The sequence below is a fragment of the Acromyrmex echinatior genome, chromosome 13 (genome assembly GCF_024713525.1).
Source record: "Acromyrmex echinatior isolate Ae372 chromosome 13, ASM2471352v2, whole genome shotgun sequence".
In the NCBI taxonomy this organism is placed as follows: Eukaryota; Metazoa; Arthropoda; class Insecta; order Hymenoptera; family Formicidae; genus Acromyrmex; species Acromyrmex echinatior.
This window is the reverse complement of record NC_141864.1, coordinates 10,961,795-10,987,022: the sequence shown is the minus strand read 5'-3', so window position 1 is coordinate 10,987,022 and position 25,228 is coordinate 10,961,795. Positions and strand designations below refer to the sequence as shown.

The window sequence follows — 25,228 nt, the reverse complement described above, 5'->3', positions numbered from 1 at the left end:
CAAGATTTAACTTCATTGACAAAGGATAATGTCAATAGAAAACGTGACCATCAGTTACTACGCGTGATTCGAATATGTCACGTTTCATTGCTTATTTTGCTGCGTTATATCACAAATGATATCCATTTAAACACTAAGAAAAATATTGAACTTTGACAAGAAATCCATAAATATATAATTGCGATATACAATAAGCACGTGTATCAGTGACAATTTCCTCAAGGCCATGTTTCTTAGAAAGATTACGTATAACTGATATTCGATAACTTTAACATAGAACAGTTAAATAATTAAGTATAATTCAAACAAGAGATTTAATTAAAGGAAATCCTTATATATGAAAGATAGAAAGAGATTTAATTTTCAACAAAACGCGAGGGAACGCTGAGACATACGACGTGAAGAAAATCTGATTAAATCGTATATACCATTCGTAATTTTTTTGTTAAAATAATCGAAATAATTACTTGAATTTATACATTTATTTATGCGAAAATAATTAACATTCGTGTTTATTTAAAAATATAAAAATTTGACAAATACAATAATATATATTATACGTGGATATTTTTGTGACCATCCAATAATCATCCATTCCAAGCGAGTATACAGTAAAGTAACGTCCTTGTATTAAATCCTTATGAAGATCATTATTTGTAACAATTGCGAAGTTTTGTTTCAAAAGCATATGGAAGCACTCACAGAACATGGAACGCGATATTAATCGTAAACTACAGCTACAAATGCTGCTCCGAAGTTTTTAAGTGTTCTGTTTGAAGATTATGTACAGAATAATGCAAATAATTCCACTTTATGGCAATTGATGGAGAAAGATTAAACATTTTTTTATCTATATACTGTAAAATCTCATAGCATCAATCGTACAGATTGTATATTATAATCAACAATATTTAAAATTTTTTCTTCGGAGCCAAATAATTCGTTTGCTACAGTCAAAGATTAATTTTATTCTAACCGTATAATAATCGATTATTGAAAATGATTATTTTAATTGCCTGTATGAACTGGCAATGAATTTCAAAGGAGTTGAATAAATAAACGGGAAAAGGATTAAATGTAGAGAAATGTAACGTGTTAATAGAATCACAATATATGTATATTACTTTCTGTAACATTAAATTATACAATTGTCATTTTATCGTCATTATAATTTATTAATAGTAACATTATATATATTATATATTATATATGTAATTATAATCGTATTATTACTATTATAAATCGGCAATGCATAAATAATCAACATCATCATAATCTTTGTATATTATTCATTCAGTCATGTTAAACTGGAGCTGAATCAAGTGAACGAGCGGGAATAAATACGAATGAACAGCTTATTATTTCGACGGGAGTGAATGACGCACGATGCGTCACGTCGCAAGTATTGGGTCCTTCACTCTCATTGAAGTCACTTATTTATATGTATATATTTGTCCGTGCTCGCTTCCTCGGTCTAAATCCGGTTTTATACATATACAGATAGAAAGATACGATCGATGTTGGTTCGAGAATTAAAAGCTTTTGCGGAACAATTGGAAATATCGTCCATAAATAGATTTTCTGTTGCATGTGAAAAGAGTGTATAACACTATTATACAACATCATTATAGGCACAATCGATGTCGCTTATATATATATATATATATATATATATATATATCTTTTAGCGTCAATGTTCCATAGTTACTTTGATAATTTTATGACGCGCGACTCATGGAAACAAATGGAAAAGAATACGAAAAGAGATGTGCGTACGAAGAGAGATTGCAAAGCGAATGAGGAAGAAATTTATCTATCGTATATCATTATCTTAACGATAAATTGCTTTGCAAAGTCATGTCATTGTACTTTCAATTACGCACATGTAACTGTGCAATATTTCTAAATATTTTATATATATGGTTATTTGTGTAAAAATTGACAATTGGTGTCACTTTTATCAAGTATTTATAAGCGCTCTAGTAATTATTATTAGTTGATTGTAACTTGTAACTGGTAATTGTAAATCTTTAATAGTTGATTCTCTATAAATCTATCGTCAACAAATTCACAGGCAGAAAAAAAAGACGAGAATTTTGATAGATTCTTTCAGAGAGAAACTTTTCGTGAGAATGCTTCAAAGATACACCGTATACGTATAATATCTCTTTTTAATTTTACTGTATTTCTGATATAGTAAAGTAATTTTGAAATTTCTTGCGCTTATATACGTCATATATGCGAATGCAGAATATTGAAGATGTACATATATAAAAAAATACACACATATTCCCCTCGGCGATTTTATCTTTGTTTCTTTCTCTTTCATATTAAATTAATAAAATAAAGAATCATAAAGAATCATATTAAATAATATTTATATATTGTTTAGACATATCTTTAATATTAATTCTCTGACAATGTGTAAGAAATTTTAATGAAGATAGATATACAGAGAGTAACTCTGTGTTGTAACTCTGTATTATACTTCTGCCTTTTCAAACTTGATAAGTTATAGATTCGCACCCGTGGATACAACCCACGCGTAAAACGTGACTTGCCATCATAAATGACATAAATCTGCTAAAATTGTAAGAGTATATTTCACAGCCTGTATGTATACAGGAAAAATTGAATTCGAATTCGATTTATACTGCGTTTTCTCGATGTATGCATATGTATTAGTCGATTAATGATCGACACGTCTATTTGTATAATTGCCGCTTTTTGTTTAGCATCATTCATTCGTTATTTGCTGACTACGAAACTCGTCAATAGAGTTTACTAACATTGCAGCTTAGTTGTGAGCCTACAAGATTATTAATGAAATTACGATGCTGCGTGTACATTCTTTAAAATGTAAGTAGAAAAATACAATAAGAAAACAAAATTCATATTTGCATTCATTATTAATCATTTTGCAAAAATTTAACTTACTTTCTAAGATCATTCTGTGTGTGTGTGTGTGTGTGTGTATGTGTGTGTGTAAATACATCGCAGTATATCGAAATAAATTAACTTGCCTAAATTTAACGTTAATTTTTGTTTGCATTTTGATTGCATTTTGTACTCCGACGATGTTTATTATAGCGAGATGTAAAGCGAAATGTAAAGCGAGATGTAGAAATCTGTGAGAGAGTATATAATTCATCATAGTATGTAATTTAATTAATATTTCTTTTATATATCTTGCTACTGTTCAATACCCGAAAAAAACTTTTTCTCTTATTTTATACAAAATGTAATCGAGGAATTGCTGCGAAATTCTAAAAATCTATGTACGTTTGTAATATTTTTTTCGCGTCTAATTATCCAAGTTTACTCATATTTCGCAATTGTATCAATTTAAAAATTATGAATACGCTAAATGGAAAGAATTTCGATATTATTTTCAGAATTATTTCCATAATATGTTATTAATCAAGTGTATCTTCATACAAGATATTTAAAATATAAGAATTTACAACATATTTAAAATATAAGAAATTGATGTAAATTGATACCGGATATTCCTCTTGTTGTCAGAAAGTTTTTAGTATTATCAATTGAAGTTAAATTGAAAGCATTAAAAGCGCTTATACATATATTCATTTACATAATTAAAATCTCTAATATATAATATTCGAATTTGTCTACATTGACGTACATTCGATAGAATTTTCATTTAAGATGACTCGCTTTTCATCATCGTGAATGCGGTAACCAACATAAGCCTCGTCATTTTCCAACGTGTAAATTGCATAAACACGCGTATTTATATTAAGGCAAAAATATACAGGTACACAGTTAGTAAATGTTTGTGCTAAATGTGAGAAAAAAATTAAACAAATTTAACATAGCTAGATATAATAATTTGGGTGTATTTTTTACCATCACTTTCCGTTATCTCTCGTTATTGTAATTAACATTATTCTCATGATTATTACTATCATAAAGATTATTATCGTGATTAATATATTTATATTATTAATTAATATCATTATTTTATTAGTTATTTCATGCAGTCATCGGCAAATTATACACACTACGTACCCGCACGCTACGTGACGCTCTTCTTGTAAACAATAGAGTTTCAATTCATACGTTAAACGTTAAATTGTTTACAGACTATACTTTCATATACACAAATGTATACATATTTCCATTATAAATCGTATAATTTTTACATTTGTTGCTCATATGTAATTGCATATTACTCTTTTACAGTGTATGTATATATATATATATATATATATATATATATATATATATATCTTAAAATATAATATGTATTTAAATATAATATGTATTCTAGCACGTTTTAGCTATTTTAATAAAAAAAGTAATATAATCGAATTTTACTTTGTAACGTTTTTTTTTGGACGAAATTAGATGCTGGTCGATGCTCAATGATGAAGGGAGAGAGAGCGCGAGCTTTTAACATTATCACCATTATTGGAAGCTAGGTATAACTGTACAGAAAGTGTACGAGCGAATATGTTTCGCAAGTTTTATGTTGCATATTATACGAAAGCATATTTTTCAAATTTTGATTTCAAGATCGGCTTCATTATTATCGTGTAGAAGACGTGACGATCAATGTAAAAGATCGATTAATTAAAGCGCAGTATAGAAATAATATATAATTTATTCTGCAAAATTTGATCCTTTGATACTCTAAACATATAATGAGAGGATTTTAACTTTGCAAAATAAATTCTTATCTTAACGTTTAATATAATTCATTTACTTTTTACAAAACAATGGATCATAATTTATGGAACATAATTTGTATCTAAAATTAAATTTAACAAATTTTCGCATTCTAATAACAGATCTAATTCCATTTATATGAATGCAAACGTATCATCTTCTGTATTTGTCAAATATTGAAGAATACGTAGCTTGAATTATGTTAGTTTACAGAAATACTTACAAAATTACTTTGAACAAGGTGCATCTTGTAGATTTTGAAATGAAAACGCTTGCAGTGCTGCAAATCAAATTTCTCCAGCACATCGGTTTTTTGAAATAATTGACATTTAATGAGAACATTCTGTGCCATTTTCGAAAATGACTTTTTCATGATATTTATCATTTTGCAAAAAAAAGTTAAGCTTCTTTAAGAAAATTCTATATTTGAATTCTTCATAACATGGCTAATAAAGTATTGAAATTTAAAGAAATACATTTTATAGGGGATGAACAATACATTTACAATTTTTGCTCAAAATTTCAAAGTAATGTTAATCTTTTTTTTTTATTAAAAAAATGTTAAATGTCAAAAAAGCCATTTTTGATACATTAAATTTCGATTTTGAAAGCCGGTGAAACGTGCTGACGAAATTTGGCTTATGTGTGGCATCGTTTTCGATGTATCCAAAAATCTATAAGAAACACCTTGTCTGATCAAAATAATTAAAAAAAAATACATTTTGTTGTATAACTATAATGTAATCTTTTCGTCTCGAATATGGAAGAACTAAAACGTGACAGGCATGAAACTTTTAAAAATGAATTACGATCGTTGTGTTGTCTTAAGTTGAAAAATAAGTCGCATGTTCGAAATTTAACGTATCGCGCATATAAGTACGCGACATCGTTATCGCGAACACAGTAACATAGAAGGCTTTCGTTCGAGTGGCGGAACCTTGATGCACATCCTAAAAAATTATAAATATTAGTGGGTAAGATTGTTCTCTGAATTCTGGTTCAAATAAGAAAAATAGAGATAATAATTACACGTATAATACATATGTATGTTATGCATTCAGTCGTGCTTTATTGACAATAACGTTTTCAAAAGGTACTTTTCGATCAATCTCGGTGATATACATATATGTATGTATAATCAGGACGAAAAACTCGATTAAAGAATAGGAGCAAGCAAAATTAATGCATTTTCACAAGCAGATTATCAAACACATCAATCACGTCGATCAATCTATTGGGGACAGGCACTTCCTCATGCGCGATACCATTTATAGCAAATTCACTCATTTCTAAATTTTCAAAGTCTTACCTATCCTATTCGCTCAGTACTGGCAGTAAGGACCTTACGCGAAAAAAATTGTATTAGGACATGTATCGTAAATTTATTATAAAAATAAATAAAACATAATTGTAATAATGTTTGAAAATTTTTTGAGAATTTAATTGTAAATATAACGAGACTCTACATTTTCATTGAAACTTGGGAATATTTAGCATAATATTTACAATGATGATGATATTAAGATTTAGGATACTCACAACTCGATGCTCTGGATAGTGGATGTAGGACATGTCGTATCGACTTTCACATGACAGTGTTTGTGACACTTCATCTGACAATCCCTACATTCGTAACCTTGCTTACCGAGCCTTCGTGCAAGAGTTCTTTTACATACTTCGCAAATTGTTCCTCTAAAAACAAAGTGAACGTTTACTTTATTACAATTATAAAATTTTAATGTTAAAATTTATGTTTTTCGTATATGTTGATCAATTCAATGGCCTAATCATACTATTGCCGATAATCGTATTATATTCCAGCAATTTATTTGCGATACATATATTAGTTAAACAATATATGTGTATATACATATATATCCTTGTTGGAGATATATTGGGCCAATCTTGGATCAGTATTTGATCAATATCGTGCCAACAATTGTACTACTAGTAACGATATAATACTGTTGTCATATCGGCAAGATGATTACAACTTACCCCACCATGTGCTTGGCGATAAATGTGTGATCGTTAAATATGTGCAGCTTTGTCCCTTTTTTCCTCCATTTACTTTTCTGTGCGAGAGAAAGTGGTACGAGGTAATGTCTAAAATTATAGAAAATGTATAAAAAGGTGTAAAAACATAAATGCTTTCTTGTAAATATACAGAGAGAGAGAGAGAGAGAGAGAGAGAATTAATTGGAGGGAGAGTTAAACTTACTTCTTTATACCGTTCTCCAAAGTTTCGAGAACGAGCGTGGAAGCTTCATTGACGTATGTTCTCGTAGATGTTCCGCTTATACCCGAAGCTTCACTCAAACTCGATCGTCTCGATTGTTCTGGTACCAATAGATGAACTACAAAAAGAAGATTAATTCATATCAGATATACGTTAATATTCACTAATACAGATAAAAGAATAAAAAAGTAACTCTTGCAGCGCAAAAATAAATAAATTATATATTAATAAAAAAAAATGGACTCGACTTTCGTTAAGCGCAATTGATAGAAACTGTATGTTTATTAACATATAGTAAGCGCGGAACATTTATAATTGTGACAAATTATAATGATAAATTAAATATAAATAAAAAAAATGTTCTCTAGAGTAAACTATTATTAATGTTATTAAATCTGTAAATGAGATCTAGGAATAAGATCATTTTTCAAATTTATTAACGCTTATCAATTATATTCGATTTTATCTGTTGAAAAGCAAAGTTTTCGTTCTTTCTTGCTAACAATACTTACCAATTAAAGTCGAATACCGTGAGAGTTACGCACACGTGAGCAAGACAGAGCGTGTACAAGTGAGTAATAATACAATACAATCGAAAAACGACTATAAATAAACTAGTAATCTCTTCAATTCTTCAGATCTCCTTTATACGGAGATATTTATATCAATCGCAATCGAGCAAACTTTTTTAAACATATACTAATAGATATCAAACACACAATTATTAAACAAACAACTTGCAACAAAAACTATATGTTATTGCAGACTTGATGACAATTAATTTAATTTACAAAAAAGAATACTGGAAGAGATGTGGGGGATGTGGTATATTGAAATCTTACCAGATCCAGGGTCGCGAGCTCTGTCGGCGGATATGGATCTCGAATGAGCGTCTTCATGATTGATCTCTCCTTCAGGACCCACTGATCTACTTCTCGTTTTGGATCGACTCAATCGCTTCTTTATGGTTCCAAAGAAATCACGTCGTTTTCTTCGTGCTCTTCCTCTCTCTGCATAAAATAAATGTTGTTGATTACATTTTACAAATTATTGCAAAAACATGATAATAAATACACGATAAATGCAATAAGAGAAAAATTAAAAAACTTCTAAAGCAGTATAAGAGAATTGTATTCAAATTTTGTATCAATACTCAGAAGTAATAATAAAACAATGTATGAAATTTTCATATTTAATAATGCTTTGAGATGCGACATATATATTTAACATGAAAGTATAATTTTATGTACTTATCATTAATTTTGAATTGGAATTTTAATCACTTCAAAATTCTTACCTTCTGAATTGGAGGAATTAGGCGTGCTTTCTGGTCCCGAAATAGCATTGACATCTTTTGTTCCGTGCTGCACAGACATTGTTATGGAAAGTTATATAAGTAGGTGAAAATCAATTGTTTGTTGCCATCGTAAAATTTCATTTATAAAGATAAAAATAATATTACATATATTTACTTACTTCCGGAGATACCTCTTGCCAGTTTCCAGTCTCCATCAAAGCGACCTATTACACATTAGTAAATACACAGCACTCAATCACGGTTAATACTTTCATAAAATAGAAGAAAAATACTGAATGTTAAGTAAATTAAAATGCAACTCCAAATAACGACACCTTGAATTCGTTTATCAAACTTTGTTTTACCATACAGCGATGTCTCTCTTAAGTTGCATCACATTGACAGAACTATTCCTGAGGTTTATTTATTTTTTCCCGTTATAGATAAAAAATAATTATTTTAACACGAAATGCAAACAACCAATATCATTTCTTACCTTGACAATCTGCCGCTCTGGTTGCTACAAGAAAAGTCAAATAAAAATCATGCTTTAATAGAAAGTCACAATATGATCGCAAAGAACATATTTATCAGGAATAAAACAAATCAATTTTTATTAAAACAAATAATTCTCCGAGAATCAAAACAATATTTTTATTACACACACACACAAATTGTTCTACGGAATTCTTGACAATTGGAAACTTTAAACTTCTATTCTATTTTCATATATAGATTTAAGCCTGATTTTTCAGTTTTCATAACTTTATTTCACGCGAATGTTAATTTTTCGTGCAATAAGAAAAATCTGCATTCAGTTGCTTCATAAACTTACCCTTTGCTGACTATGTACAATCAAAGTTCCCTTATTACCGTTCGTTTGTCCACTTTTGTATGGTGAATCCACAATGTTACCATTTGTCAAATAGTCTGCAAAAATATTGTTCTAATAAAATTTCATTTAAAAATTGAATTTGATAAAATCTACGACTCTCTCTATTTATTTCTCTCTCTCTCTCTCTCTCTCTCTCTCTCTCTCTCTCTCTCTCTCTATTTCTATAAAAGCGTTGATTTTTAAATACTAGCATTTTCATCACAATCTGACTTGTACAGAATGCTCCAAATTCCTCTCTCTATATTGTATTTATAAATTGGTTCAACAATTTTCAATCAATTTTCAAGCTTTAATTAATCTTTCTTAATAAAAATTAGATATTATTGTTGTAGAAATGTAAGCACTTGAAAAATAATATGGGCAAATCGAAACAATGTAAGTACGTATATAAAACTAATATGTATATAAAACTAGACTCTCTGTATATCTATATATATAATCAACTTATACAAATAAATAATTTTTTGAATGGTTGTATTCGGATGATGCTTTGTATACTGATTAATCTTATTCCAATTACGTTCGAATCAGAGAAACAAATTGGAGAAACGTGCGAATGAATGATGTATAATTTAAACAAATGCATTACATACTGTAGGGGAGTTCACAAACCGATTCTAACGTTCTAATGTGTTCTCACGAGAAACATTAGGTTGCCTTTTTTATGAGGACAGATCAATAAGTCACTAATATACTAATAAAAAGAAAGAAAAATCAATCGAATTAATATACACACACATATCAACGCTTGATAAGTAATCGGTAATTACCCCCTTCCGACTGTGCGGCAGAGTCGTACAAGATAAGTGTACTGTTACCATTGTTGTAGTTCAGACTATTGCTGCTGATGACATTTTGACTGTAGGATCGGCTCGGCGAGACTGGCTTTATCGTTTCCTTGACCTTATAAGGCTTGGTCCCAATTTGTGGTACCTCCGCACCCTCGATGAACAGAAACTGCAGAATATATAACAGCACGAAAGCAACAAATCAGTGATACACTATAAATTACATATTAAAAGTAATACTTTCTTTAAAGACATTTCAAATATCTCAAGTTGATTCATGACAATTTAATGAGCATGAACACTTGACAGAAAAAGATGATCTTTTCAGAACTTATTAAAATAATTTCCGAGAGAAGTATTTTATTGCGGGAATATATATCGCGTAAAATAAAAATTAATCAGAACGCTTTAATGAGGGTTACCTCCACCGTGAGGGTGCCTGTAATATCATCTTGCTCGTATGGCCGTGCCTGAAGAGGTATAATTTGCCGTTGACTCGGATTTATGACAAGTTCCTCGACGCCTACGATTCCTAGCCCCAAGAATCTTTGACTTTTGTTGACATGATCGAACACCTCTAATAACACTTCGCTCGTGTTGTGGCTTATATCGCTGTAAATGTATATGGAAGTTTAGTCGCTAAAATACGGCCTTCTAACATACAATTAAAACATAGATGGATATTTTTTTTCGTAAAAATAAAATAAGGTATAATAATAATATAACAACAACCACAACAACAATAACAACAACAACAATAATAATAATAATAATAATAATAATAATATAGATGAAGCGTGTAGCCGCATAAATTTTACATGGATAATTACAATAAAAATGCCTCATCCCACAGCGGATTTTTTGTGTCTTTCTTTATAGAAGTCTGATTCTTTTGCGGCGGTTCATCCAACTCCACGACGCAGTAAGGTTCCACAGCTCCTTTTTGACCGCCGAGGTCGATAGCTCTTACAACCTTCACGAGCAAACGCCTCTCGCCAGGTACGTATTGCATTGGAGCAGGCGAGGATGCAGGGTGTCCTTGAAGACGTTGATGCGACGATGATTGATGTATCATTGAATTCAAAGTGTTCTATAAGTGAAATCATCACAGTGGACAAATAATAACAATATAGCATATTATAGATAATTTACAAGTGTTGTTGCTTTCAACAATAATCTTCTATGTTTCGAAAAAAAAAAAAACGAATCTAAGCGTAATATAAAATTATAAATCTTGTTGAAGAATCATGCAATCATGAATAAGAATTTTAATTTACATTATAAATGTGCAAGTATTTGTGATTGAGTACTATTTAATTTAGTATTATTTAATCTGATTGACAATGTCAATTGCTCGATATAACTTACTACACTGTCGTAATGTGTAGGATATGAAAAGCCTGGCTGAGGAGGCGGCTCTCTCCATAATCGAGGACATGTGGGATATTGAGAAAGATTGAAATGAACATTGATGCCTCGCAGGGCACCCACCACAATTTCCGTTACCACTTCTTGTAACTGGCTTTCGTCCAAGTCTTTCTTTATTGTGCCCACCGCTGCTAGAGAGATCTTTACCTGTAATACGGAAAATAATATGAATGTAATATTAATTCACACATTAAGAGTGCTTCGACTTCTCCAATTGAGCTGATTTCTACCGCAACCGCACCGTTTTGTATTACTTTTCGTTATAGAGAATGTTAAAAAATTCGTACAAAAAAATATTTGTCGTTCGTTCTATGTCTATTGTTCAAGACGGCCAAGACTCTGTATAAACACGATGTATTGTCGAGATCGAGAACGAGTGATCATAAATAGCTGTGATTACACAATGACGGGACGGAAGTTTCCATGTGTTGCATCACAGGAAATCCGTTGATAACAATGTTATACGCACCTCAGGCCAACCATCGCATTTCAGATCGATCAGCAGCTTCTCAGTGATACAGACGACGTTGAGACGAGCTCGGAAACGATTGACATTGACTCGATAATGATTAATATCTACTTTATCCCCTCGTTGCCGAAATGCTTTCAGCTGTAAAGCTGGAGTAGCCTCACAGTCGCATGTGATGGTCTAAAAATGATTACTTTTCTTAAGATGATTAATCGCTAATTGCATTTAAATAGAAAATTATGAGCTTTAATTATTTAATTATTGTTCTAAAACGCTTTAGAAAATTAGTTACACATATGATTTAACTAAAAAATTCTTTATATCGTATAGGTTTTTTATGCAACTATGACATTTGGCATTAGATGTTGATCAAGCTTGAAAGTTTCTAAAAATAAAATTAAACGATCGATATAATCAAAAAAGGAAGTTGATATCTTGACACAATTTCAAATGCAAAAGGTTAATCGGAGCGAGAAGGGAATATACGTACCACATCATTCTTCGAATCGCATTCGCAGAAGATATTTGACAAGGTTGGCGGATAAGTCTCTGGAAGTACACGAACGAATTCGACACCAACTCCATGCTAAAACATATAAATGTCTAATTGCGACTGTACATACTGACCGACGAAATACATACGCTTAGAAACGTCTGCGCCACACTTCTTTATTATGTGTCATAATTATCTCATTGCCATCTTTTTTATCCGGCACGCAATCGTGCGGTACACTTGTTTGCATATTCAGAATAAGAACTAAAAATAATTCGTCGTATCGTTTATATACCTACATAACAATAACATACTGTTTATTCTAGATCAAACAAGAATCTTTTAGACTTAAATATATGTAAATATATCTAATAAGTAATCCATTTTTATATATTGTATCAATTAAATTAAGTTATATACATCTCAGACAGGACACACACAATAAGACAATTTTTAGACATTACATCATCATAAGACTATTCGATTTTGGATACACGTGCCATCTGGAATTTCTCTCGTTGACTCTAGAATAAGTTTGAAATTCCTTTAGAAAGATTAATTCAATTTTTACCGAATAACCATATCGTTTTTGTTAAAATTATCATTACTAATTACCGTTACTTTGTCATATAATTATTTTCCTTTTTCTTAAATTATTTTTTTATCAAAATTATAATTTTAAAAAATTTTAAATTTTAATTTTTTACACAAATTGACGTATTATATGCATCACGTCGTAACGTAAAAAATTTCAAATTAGGTTGCAAATTTATAATTGTTTTGTGCACAATAAACAATTAATTAAATTAAGCTAAAATTTGGTTCGAAAGAAATTTTAAGTTAAAAATTTTAAGTCCCAACAAAATAATCGGCTACACGTGGCAAGGACAGCACCCAACCGTAACGCCTTTTTAAGCAATACTATTATAGTGACCTTTGATGTGACTTATCTTAATCTATGTAAATAATAAAAAAAAATTTTGTCTATACAGGAAAGCAAAAAAAGTCACGCGAGATTAATCCGATTTTAGCGCAAGATATTAATTATATTTTCTTATAATTTATAGCTGCCGAAATTATTGTCAATGTATAGAGGTATTATATCACTTACTAGACGACAGCTTTTAATTATTTTCAATTTGTTTACGCATTTAATTCGTTAATGTATTTACTGACATTAAGCATTACTGTTGTGGAAAAGCGACAATAAAAAGTATATATATATAACGTATACAGACATATATATATATATATGTTTAATTCGTAATTTTTTTGCGAACAAATGGTGTGTTGATTCGAAGTAAATGAAATAATTGAGAGCATTGAATATTTGTGATTCAATAATGCTTACAATTTATATTAAATTTATGGAATGAATTATGAGACGGTAATTTCAAACGCGCAGATTGTTTGATAACATACGTTGAACAAAATAACCGCGGCAAGTAATTAACTATATATTAACGCGAGATTAAATTTATTCAAGATATCTGAAAATGTGCTTCCTAATAAAAAGAGAATAAAAGAAACGAATGATATTCTCTATTTTGTTATAACTTAAAACGTGATATCTAGCAATAAGAAGAAATGTATATCGTATTCCGCTCGAGCGTTTGACCTAGACTCGAAATCATTGCTCGAAATCACGCAACACAGGTGTGTCCCCTTCTCTTTTCACCTATGTAAAAATTCCCTCTCGGGAAGAGTTTTCTATCTCGACTTTTATCGAGCGTTGACGAATCTGATTATTAAATTTATAGAATCCCACCACCCTTCTCTCTTTGCGAGATTAAGACTTAAAACTTAAAATTCGCGCTAATTTCGAAATCAAATTCTATGAAAAGTTTACTCTGCACATTTTATGGCGAACAAATTAAGAGTTTGAAACGATGATAATCGACGTTTTACTCTTGTCCTCTCACCTCGTCCGTGGAACCGACGGTAAAATCGTTAAGGGAAACCACCCAAGTGGCCAAGAGTTCATTGAGGATGACGAGATCGTGATGAAGCCACACGATCAGTTCGTTAACCCAACGCACAGCCTCGACATCGGCGCCAGTCGCGGTCGGAAGGTGCAGTGCCCTGGAACTTCGAGACGGGCTGATGAGAGCACCGGAGGTCTTCCGGGTCAATCGTTTCCTGATCGGCGGCGTGGGCGGCACGTAGCCCGGCGACGGGGATCTCACACCTGCTACCGCACTGGTACCACCACCACCACCACCACCACCACTACCACCGCCAGGAGCAGCAGCAGCAGCAGCAGCAGCAGCAGCAGCAACAGCAGCAGCACTTACGGTACCACCGCCGCCACCGCCAACACTAACGGTACCCGCGCCACCACCTGCACCACCGGTACCAGACCTATTAACGAGCGATGACGACGACGACGGTGATACCAATTTGGACTTGTTAAACAGTCTTCCAACAATGGTACCAGCGGTACCTGTCGTCACGACACTCTCATGGCCACCATCCTTGCCGAGCTGCGGCGACGACGACGTCGATGATGATGAGGCGACGGAGGCAGTGGCAGCGGCGGCGGCGGCGGCGGCGGTGAGCTCGTTCAGCACGAAACGATTGTACACATATTTGCCAACGCACAACACCACCAGACCGAACAACATCCAGCCGAATATCAGCATCGATAGCGTATCCATGGTCGTTTCACCAGTCGAGTCGAAACTGCATATCAGATCGTCCACCCGCTCGGCCAAGTCGGCCATATTGCCCCATCGTTCTGCCAACCAAGTCCAATTGGATTCCAAAAACATTCTTTTCTATTTTCACCCGGGAGCAACCGCGGCCCCACCACCGCTCTATACTTGGCTATTAATACGCCGTACATATACCCTGGGCTCCTTCAGCTACGCAACACGGCACTGATAGCCGTGATGTTGCTCCACGTCGTCGTCGTCGTCGTCGTCGTCGACGTCGTCATCTACTCGTGTGCCTACCTAAGTCCACTATGTCCACTTCTGCGATCTTCTATCCAATCCAAACCTGCCCATCAGTTTCAAGATCAATTGTGTTTTCTTCATTACCTCTTTTCAATGTTTAATTGGCCCAGTTATTTATAAATATAGAGGTTGTCGACCTTTAAATTAGATCCCCGACTTCCAACTGTCTGATTGAGAAATCAAAGTTGAAAACTTTCAACTTTGATTTGAAAGTCGCACGCTTTTTTCAGACTTCTTGTCACCAAGCTTGGTAACAATCTCTTTATTGGCAATAAATCGTCAATAATAAGTCGTATCTAATATTTTCCATCTGTTTGTGACAATGGGAATGTACAGTACGAAAAGATTTCATCAAATTAGATGAAATCTTTGTTGCACTAAAATTCATTAAAATTATACGTTTTAAGAATACCATGTGCAATTTTCTTTTCTCTTATTCTTTACATTGAAAAGAGATTAAGCTGCAAGAATGGATATTTGATAGATCAAATCTCAACAGTAAGATATTTCTCAGATATTGAGGATTATTCTCGATATGTTAATATGTATTAGGTGTTGGAATTAATTCGTAGCGTTTTTTAATGAAAGAATGTTATTTATTTCACATGAGCATTAAAAAATACATTAATGAAAGTACTTCCCATCACTTGTAAAACGCTACGAATTAATTCCAACACCTAATATATATTAATATTTTATTACATATATTAATTTTATATATATATTTTTTTATCTACAATATTTTATTAGCTAATATTATGAATATATTTTAATTTTTCAATTCTGAAACTAAATAATAATTGTCTGATCTTTTAAAATATAGATAACTGTGGAATACTCCATGCTCTAATGAAGAATTCGAAGGTAGAAAATCTCATTATAATTATATTATATGCATATATATGTATATATAGGGTGATTTTAATATTTCGTCATCCATCATGAGCAGGTAGAGTGAATCGAACTGAATCGAAAGTCATGTACCATTTTACAGTTTACGCAATAGTTAACGAGATATTAATTATTAAAAATTGCCGAATATTGGTCTTGAATAATTTTTACCCAAATACTATCAACTTTATTAGAAAAACTGCAAGAGACAAAAATCATTTATTTTCTTCTCATAGAATTCTAAAAATTTTTTCAGAATTTTTTATCAACTTTTTAGTATTGCATTTTCTTATTTTTACCAACATGAGAAAATACGGTATTAAAAAATTCTGGAAAAATTCTCAGAATTTTATGAGAAGAAAATAAATAATTTTTGTCTCTTGCAGCTTTTCTACAAAGTTGATAGTATTTGAGTAAAAAATTATTCAATATTTGGCAATTTTTAGTAATTAATAGCTTGCGAAAACTATTGCGAAAATTGTAAAATGGTAAAGGACTTTTCAACTCAGTTCGATTCTACCTGCTCATGATGGGTGATGAAATATGTTAAAAATCACTCTGTGTGTGTGTGTGTGTTGTGTGTCATATATTATACCGTGGTATTTTTGACGCATTACTTTTAATAAATATTTTTAGCCAGTTAGCGATAACAGGTAACGATGACTAGGCGAAACAACGAGAATTGTTCGCTAGCAGCCTTAACATTGTCTTATCACTTGACCGCTATAACCGCTATAACGTTCCCTCACTTGAGAGATAGAATGAAAAATGTGCACATTGCATGAACAGAAAAATATTATTGAGAAGAAGAAGAAGAAGATGAAGGGATTCTTATTGATCGTCGCTGGCAAGAGATTTAAATTCAATCTCAATGATCAGAGATCAATGGGACGGGTCAGCCATGAAAAGGACAATGAGAGTTCAATCAGAGGTGCTAAAAATGAACGAAAAAAAAACAAAATGATGAAAAAAGGATTAGAGAATGAAAATTATTTATCGTAACTCTCTCTCTCTCTCTCTCTCTCCCTCTCTCTCTTTCCAGCAAAATCATAAAAAAAGTCTTTACACGTCGTTCGTGTAGATGTATTTAAAAAGATTAAAACGAAATTGATACTAAGACTACTTGTAAAATATAAAACAAAAGAGAGAGAGAAAAAAGCTATTCATTATCTCCAACTAAGACACATAAAAGAATCATTTAAAAATAATTATTGTTAAATGAAAGCTATTTAATTCTAAAAAAGATATTTGAAAGCAATTGATTCTTTCAATCTCTATCTCTATCGCTTCTAACACTTTGCAATGTTTCAATTTTAGTGCTGTTCAAGAAGAATGTTCTTTCTTATGGCGAATAATATAAATACGTTCTGCACTGTTTGATAAACGACCTTAAAAGCGATGCCGCGAAATCTAGCGAATGTCTTACTCTAAATGCCGTTACACTTTCGCTTTACACTTTCGTTTACAGTCTGTGAAAAGTATACGCGTTCGATTTCTGTCGCTGCCATAGTCAGATTTCGTTTCATCTTCTTTCAGTCACATTGGATCCATCAGCTGATCAATTTTACATTATTATATTTCATTCAACGATAATGTAAAAAATCTTATTGCTAAATTTGTCATACGTATAAATCGATGAAAATATCTCGTTCTTATTGTTAGTCACAAAAAACTATCACGTCAATGCTTCGAAAAGCAACGTACCGACTCAGAGTTATTTATGCATAAAAATACTCGTGTATGAACGAATGGAATAATTTTTTGTCGAAGATATATAAGAAACATTTTAAATTAAATAAAATTAAAAACTGATTGTAATAAATTTTATAATAAATATCAAAAAATTGTTGCATCATACGTCGTTTATCGAAAAAGTGAAAAAGTAAAAAAAATTAATCGATCTATCATAAATTTTAATTAATGAAATACCCAGCTTTCCAAAATTGCAAGTATGTACTGTTACATTGTACTGTTTATTTATTTTTATTACATGGAAATTAAAAAGTATCTTTACTGCATTTTAATAAATTGAAGTTTTCGAAAGAAGATTTATTGATTTAATCTCTGATTACACGACAATATTGATCAATCTCAAGAGATCTCTAAAGATTTATGCACAAAAACAGTTTCCATTATTTATTAAACAATTTCGTTGGTAATCGTCAGCAACGTTGGATTGGTATATATGCACATATACTCTTCTCATATATGTATACATATACATTTCTATCATCATAAATAACTCCAAATATGATACTGAATATGATATTGATTAATCTGGGCAAGACGACTTTCACGAACAAAAGTAGATTCGCCTTCGATTCCTTCTATCTGGCTTTACATTACCTAATTATTGCTTTAGAAGGTAATTGAATGACTTGATTATGGAAAGATTCGCACGAGAGAGAGTGTCAATGAAATTTGAGGAACGTAGCTGTCGAAATCATCCAAACGCAAGTTTCGAACAATAAAGCCACATCTTTTTTGATAGAAATAACAAAGAATTTTGATGAAATAACGAAGAATCATTTAACACGCTAGCGGGAAAAGTAATATTTTACTGGACACTCAAAATTGGAAATATTGGAACGCATTTGAACGCGTGGCTGCAGTGTCGCAGCGCATTGTGTTTCTTCAAATGCATATCTGTCACGCGCGGATGCAACTATATCTAAATAAATTAAAATCCGCGAAGCGATTTGGAAAATGAAAGAGAATTTAATGTATAACAATCGTTTCGTTTAGTGTGCTACTATCTCTCACTGTGTATCCTGATTAAATCTATTCGGAGATAATTTTAAGAGTCACACTGAATTGTATCCAACGTAGATCAATAACTAACCGTGTAATTAATTAACGCAATCGTAATTATACAGTATCGGATCGATCGCACAGATTCGCGACACGCTCGAACGCAGCGTGTCTCATTGACATTTTGCACTTAATTCCACTGAAAAATAATAACGATAGCACTAACGAGAGCGAGGGCAACGATGACGCCTACTACCTCCTCGCGGAAAATGGACGCTTCGCGCTACGCTCAACGCCGGCGTCGCCGCGTCGCCGCGTCGCGTCGCGTCGCGTCGCGTCGCGTTGCGTTGCAGCGGCAGTCCGCGGCAGTCTGACTTTCGTTTCGATTAATCGCCCGATTCTGTTCAGCTCGACAAACCAACCGCTCGCTCGGTCGACTCGAAAGGCCGGTTGATCCCCGCCAGAATCCGACGTCTATGTTGCTTTTCGAGCACCCCATCGACCCCGTACTGACTCACCGTGCTTTTTTCCCCCATACCTTCACAGTATCGGAATAATACGTTCCATCATCGTCAGGAAAAAAAATCTTGGAGGTAAAATATATCTCTTAAATCTACGTCTTAAATTAAAATTATACAAATAATTATCATGTCGTAAAATCAATTATTCTTTAACAGTTTCGACTCAATTTTTTTTTAACGAAATATTCTTTTGAATATTTAGAGGTCCTGTAAATTTCTATACATTAGCTGAACTAATTTTGTATTAAAAATGAGCCGACTTGTTTGTGTGTTGTAAACCTAAATACTTTTTAATTATATTATACTAACTATTACGCTAACAGGGAATTAACCAAATTATTTATTTATTGAAATTAGAGCTTTAAATATAAACTAAAATTTTTCAAAGATTAAGATATTTGCACAGATAACGTGTACCTTTCTGGTACTATATAAAATAATTAAAAATCACCCATCACATCTGCAAGAGAAACAATTGTCACAAATCCACAAAGAAAGTGTATACTGTATTTAAAAAAAAAATCAATTACCCGCATAATATTATCAACAGCTTTATCGGAAATGTTTTAAATATTGCTTCAATATATACAAATGAAATATCTCAGACTCAGAAATCTGAATTAGTCACAATTGCCAATACATTCTTTGAAAATGTAAATCTAAATGGTTTTCCTTTATTGTTTCATACTAACACAGCGTACATTTTTGTACACTTTTAGTCTAAAGAAAAAGAATGTTAAAGTTTCTAATTTACCCTATATATGTCGCCGGTATGTACCGTGTGGTATACAGCCGAATCTCTATAAAAGTAAGTTGTCGGAACTGATCGACCTTTGTAAAAGTAAACAAATGCGCATGCGCTGGCACATGTGCTCGATTATTATATGGAAGATTAAGATATGACTTTTACGGAGGATAAAACAAAAACGGATGTTAACTTTATGGAGGTTCGACTGTATTACGGACTCTCATCGATCCGCTGCGCAGCACCATTTCAGTTGACCTCGCGACGAATCATCATTCGCTACCTTGACACGTAGCGTAAAATCCATTCTTCTAAGCTACACTGTATTATGCTTTTTGTGCAAAAACAAAACTGCACATATCACATCACATCAGATTTATAGAGATAAAAAAGAAGAGATTTTTTTTTTATAAAAAGATTAAAAAGTGCAGAGATGTGAAAGAAATAATTTTAGAAGCACATGGGCAATCATAATGTCATGACATTAACGTAAAAACTTACAGTGATTTCCTTATCTCTTTATAAAGATATAAATATTATCATTTGTCCCAATAATCTTTAGAAAAATTATGGAATTAATGATTTTCGTAATAAGTATAATAAGATGTTTTATGGAATTTATTGATTGACAAGAAATGTTCAATTCAGAGGCCAATAATTTGACGAGAGTTTGAAAAAATCAGGGTAAAGACTAATGTTTTTTTTTTTTTTAATAAAATGTATTGTGTTTTTTCTTAAATATATTTTTAATGCTTCAAATATGCTTCAAACAGTATTATAAAAAAAAAACATATTTAAAACATATTAAAAACATCATTAAGCATATTTTAAACTGTTTAAAACATGTTTAAAACATGTTTTTTACCAATCCTGGAAAAAATCAAATTCTTAAAAATTAAAATTTTTGTTCATTATTTTTCGTTGTTTATTAAATTTTATTAATTTTATCTTTATTTATACAAGGATCTCGAGATAGTTAAATAATCTCATCGTAAGTCACGCACTGTTTTTAGATATTAGATATCAGATTTGTAATGACATAAATATATGATAATTATGCCAATGTAAATAATTGTGTAATAAAAAAAATGGAGATTGAATCAACACGCCTCGATGATGTAATGAAAGATTCATCATCGTCGTAAATAAATGTGATGCCATGATTATATTATACATACGTAAGATATTGAACTTAGATTCAATCTTGAATAATAAAATGTGTGAATCGAATTTAAATAATCATGATTTTAGTTGATCATTAAATAAAAATACCATACCGCGGCCAGTTGATCAAATTGAGCCAGATAACCGAAGTGTATTGTCTTGCAAACTTTCGCAGAATTTTTTTTTAGTCACAAACAATTTTTTAAGACTGATTGTGCTAGCCTTGTTTTATCTACTTTTCTCGTTTATACCGTCCCGTTATATTATTACATTATATTATTCACTTACGTTACGAATCAAATTTATTATGCTTGAAACTTTTAATCGACACACACACACACACACACACACACACATTTGACATTGTAAGAATCCTTAATATCCAACTTTTTGGATCATGTGAAAAACAACGTGGCGATTGCCTTCGCTTCAGCTGTAGATAGCACATGAACGCGATGACGCCCGTCTAAAAATAGCTCCAAGAAATATTTCATTCACACGATACACATACGTATAAAAACATGCAAATTCGAAATATATCAGCTTTCGATTCTAGAAAATAAAAAGAGAAAAATTATATTTACATTTCCGTAAGTTTTGTTGTAACATTTTATTCCTGCTGTACTCTCTCCCTCCCCCCCCCTCTCTCTCTCTCACGATAACTCGTTGCACGATAAAAATTGAATTACATATTGCATAAAAAAAGAGAGAGAAGGTTTGTACAGCGTATACTCTTTTTATTGTTTTGTCATTCATTTACATACAAATATTTTCAAGATACGTCTTACGAAACGAAGTAGTAGCCATATTCGGTGCTTGCTGTAGTTCGCGCTTTCGCTACGATTAAAAGAACGTATCCTTCGATACAAAGTAGCTCTTTGTCGCTCTTTATCTCATTCACTTAAAATATTACATTAACTTCGCGGCGTCCTTGAGCTCGTCTCGCGTCCACTTTCAGAAAAGTAAACCGTTCGCAAATTCCTTCGGTGCTTACGTGTCATTGCAGCTCTTGTATTTATGCGAAAAATAAATTATTTATAAAAAAGAATATGTAGGAAAGGGGAAATCTTTCCTTTAATCTAATCTTAGGAAAATGATAAAATTATATAAAAGGATGAAACTCTGTCGCCAGATTCCTCAGTATCCGGCATTAAATTGATGTATTGTCGTCGTACCGATGATCGACAACGATTGATCGCGAGTACAGTTACAAATTGTAGATTCTCCTAATTAAAAGACTCTTTAAAGAAGATATTAGTGAAAAAACGTGCCGATTATACAATGATGAGCTGCTCTCTCGTCCGTAAACTCCGAAAACTATCGCACGCTGCGAGGAATTTATGAGAGAAATCTCGAGGGTTTGGCAGTCGATGGCTGTTGACGGACGCTGTTTGATTCACACGCGATCATTCAGCACAACATATCACAATTCGAGGTAAAGTTCGGTATGCCAACAACGGCGACTTATGATTCGCATAATGTATCCTCGCACGCGCTCTTTTCGGCAGCAGTAATTTCTCATCGAGTTTAATGGTCGATGCTGCAAAAAAAAAAATGTACTTTACGTCATATAGATTTATAGATGACGTTCTTTTCCATGCCAAGAGTAAACGAAGATCGTTTTCACGTTTTATCCCTATCTCGAAATTCAAACTTATTTATACACATATATCGATTTCAAACAGTTCCTTTCTCTCTTACGTAAAAGCTAGACAGTTTCGACGATCCCTATTCGCGCCTCGTATTCGATTATATATGCTTTGCGCATTCGGGTAATTATCGGCGTATTTTATCTTACATGACAATAGTCGCATTTGCTCGCTTTTCGTCTCGCGCGAATTTTATTGGAATATCCAGAAATCGGATGATCCAGAAATTTTGTCTGAATATGCATTTGATCGTTAAACTAGAAAATCATATATGCGCAAATCGCTCGTCCCAATTCATCTCTATAATGTTACTCTTCTCTTGAATGCACGATACTTGGATACCATGTATCATTTGTATCGAAGACAGGACGAAGCGACGTTTAAAAGTGAAGAATACCATGGGAAGGTAGAATTCTCTTCGCGGCTTATTAATTAATGTTTAAACATGTTAATTCGCAGTCATTCCGCACGCACGTTTTCTAAACGTATCTCAAACCAACATTCTCACTCACACGAGTAAAACCGACGACAATATTATATTTCCACGACATATTATGGAAAATACGTGCAAATTGATTCTCTTTGCACGTTCAAAAACACCTGAGATCGTGTTCAGCCATTAATTTTCTGTAATTTGCATACTTATCGTTTAAAAAGTAAATAATTCTTTGTAGAAAAAAAAAAGTGATATAAAAGCGCGGAATCTATAATAGAACACTCCTGCGTTGGAAAATATATATTAGAATTGTTTATTGAAAATTCGGAAGAAATAGATAATATGACGCAAATTAAATCATCAAAGAGCTTCGTCGCTGGTTTCACTCGTCCCAAACGTGTCGTTCGAATTTAAAGTCGTTTGTGCATTTGATCGTTGACATTATAACTTGACGATACATAGTGTAGCTTATTAATGACCTTGGTCGCGACAATCCTTTTTATCACCTCTTCGTTATTATCTAAGCCTTCTCGACCCGTTCTCATTAAATAACTTTTTTTAACCTTAACACAAAAACACTCTTAATTTTCGCATTAAGACTATGATATGAAAATTATTCCACTGTACGCATATACTTAACATACTATATCCATACGTGCAAAAAATATGCGCAGCTAATATGCATATCGCAACTTTGATAATGCGTAAATCGCAAACATCATGTAGACTCTAATGATGAGATAAAAATGCGTTACAATAATGAGAATGGTAGACAGATATAGATTACATATAAAGGACGAAAAAAAAGCAAATATTTATCAACGCGCAATTATGCATGTATCGTAAATGTACACGATGTTTCACGACTGTGCTTAATTTTAACAACAGATACTACGAACAAATTTGGAGCAGATTCTTCCTCAACTAAAACCATCGATATGTCAATATACTTTTCAAATTACGAACGATTAAAAATAAATAAGTTTTCCCAAATTAGTTTTAGAAAAAAAAATCGTATAATAAATATAAATATAATAATATATATATATATGTGTGTGTATGTATATATATATATATATATATCTTTATTTAAAAATATTTCTCTATTGTGTATAATTTATTTTACTTATTTATAATTTATTGTATAAAATTTATTTTTACTTACAATACATATTTCTTTTTCTTCTTCTCTCTCTCTCTTTCTTTCATCTTTTCTTTCAATTTTAAATTTAATTTATTTCAATAAAATTAATTCGTAAGATTTTTTAATTATCATGATAATACATTAAATATATTAAAAAGTGACAACGATGGTTTTTTTCCTTTGAAATAGAGGAAAAATCGTCTCGTAATTCGACTGATTCTATCATTATGATAGAGGACAGATTATATAAAACATCTTGTATATCGGAAGGAAGGAAAGTAAGAAGTAAAGTAAAAAGATAAAGATAAAAGGAAAAGCGCAAAACATAAGTGATGATAATGAGAGAACGAGCTCTGAAGTTGGGGCTAGAGGAACATTCGAAAAAGACTTTGCTCTTCATCAATATTTTCACGTTTTCTCTCTCTCTCATACACACACACACACACATACACACATACACACACACACGTGCGCGCATGCACGCGCATGCACACACGCATTGGCAGTTCTAAAAAAAAAGGAAGAGAAAGATGAATAAAATAAATACACATTATAATGGAAGATCCACACTAGATGAATTTTTATGTACAAGGATGATGAAGCATAAAACATATAGTAGAAAGAAGCAGAAAGGAATGACCTCGAAAAATAATACAGAAAAAAGGAAAG

General features: G+C 32.0%; 1 protein-coding gene and 1 long non-coding RNA gene across 9 annotated transcripts; one reads left to right on the top strand and one right to left on the bottom strand.

Annotated features, from left to right (window-relative positions):
* Positions 1 to 1,095: 1,095 nt before the first annotated feature.
* On the bottom strand, positions 1,096 to 25,159 carry LOC105149284 (C2 domain-containing protein 2). 8 transcript variants are annotated; one of them, XM_011061581.2, is made up of 18 exons: positions 18,992 to 25,159; positions 14,224 to 15,568; positions 12,299 to 12,394; positions 11,809 to 11,988; positions 11,280 to 11,486; positions 10,742 to 11,001; positions 10,334 to 10,523; positions 9,894 to 10,080; positions 9,064 to 9,158; positions 8,725 to 8,748; positions 8,408 to 8,452; positions 8,229 to 8,295; positions 7,774 to 7,941; positions 6,914 to 7,049; positions 6,691 to 6,798; positions 6,232 to 6,384; positions 6,002 to 6,034; positions 1,096 to 5,642 (listed from the first exon to the last, which is right to left on the bottom strand). In XM_011061581.2, the coding sequence occupies exons 2-17, from the start codon at positions 15,070 to 15,072 to the stop codon at positions 6,007 to 6,009; spliced, it is 2,793 nt and encodes a 930-aa protein (XP_011059883.1). In that variant the 5' UTR covers positions 15,073 to 15,568; positions 18,992 to 25,159; the 3' UTR covers positions 1,096 to 5,642; positions 6,002 to 6,006. The 8 variants fall into 8 exon arrangements, with proteins under 8 accessions (XP_011059883.1, XP_087268678.1, XP_011059882.1 ...); XM_087412552.1 differs by lacking the exon at positions 6,002 to 6,034; XM_011061580.2 differs by lacking the exon at positions 6,002 to 6,034 and having other exon boundaries at positions 6,914 to 7,031.
* LOC105149281 (uncharacterized) lies at positions 15,726 to 18,195 on the top strand. Its single transcript, XR_015547145.1, has 2 exons — positions 15,726 to 16,122; positions 16,786 to 18,195. It is a non-coding gene; the product is annotated as an uncharacterized LOC105149281 (long non-coding RNA).
* Positions 25,160 to 25,228: the final 69 nt, after the last annotated feature.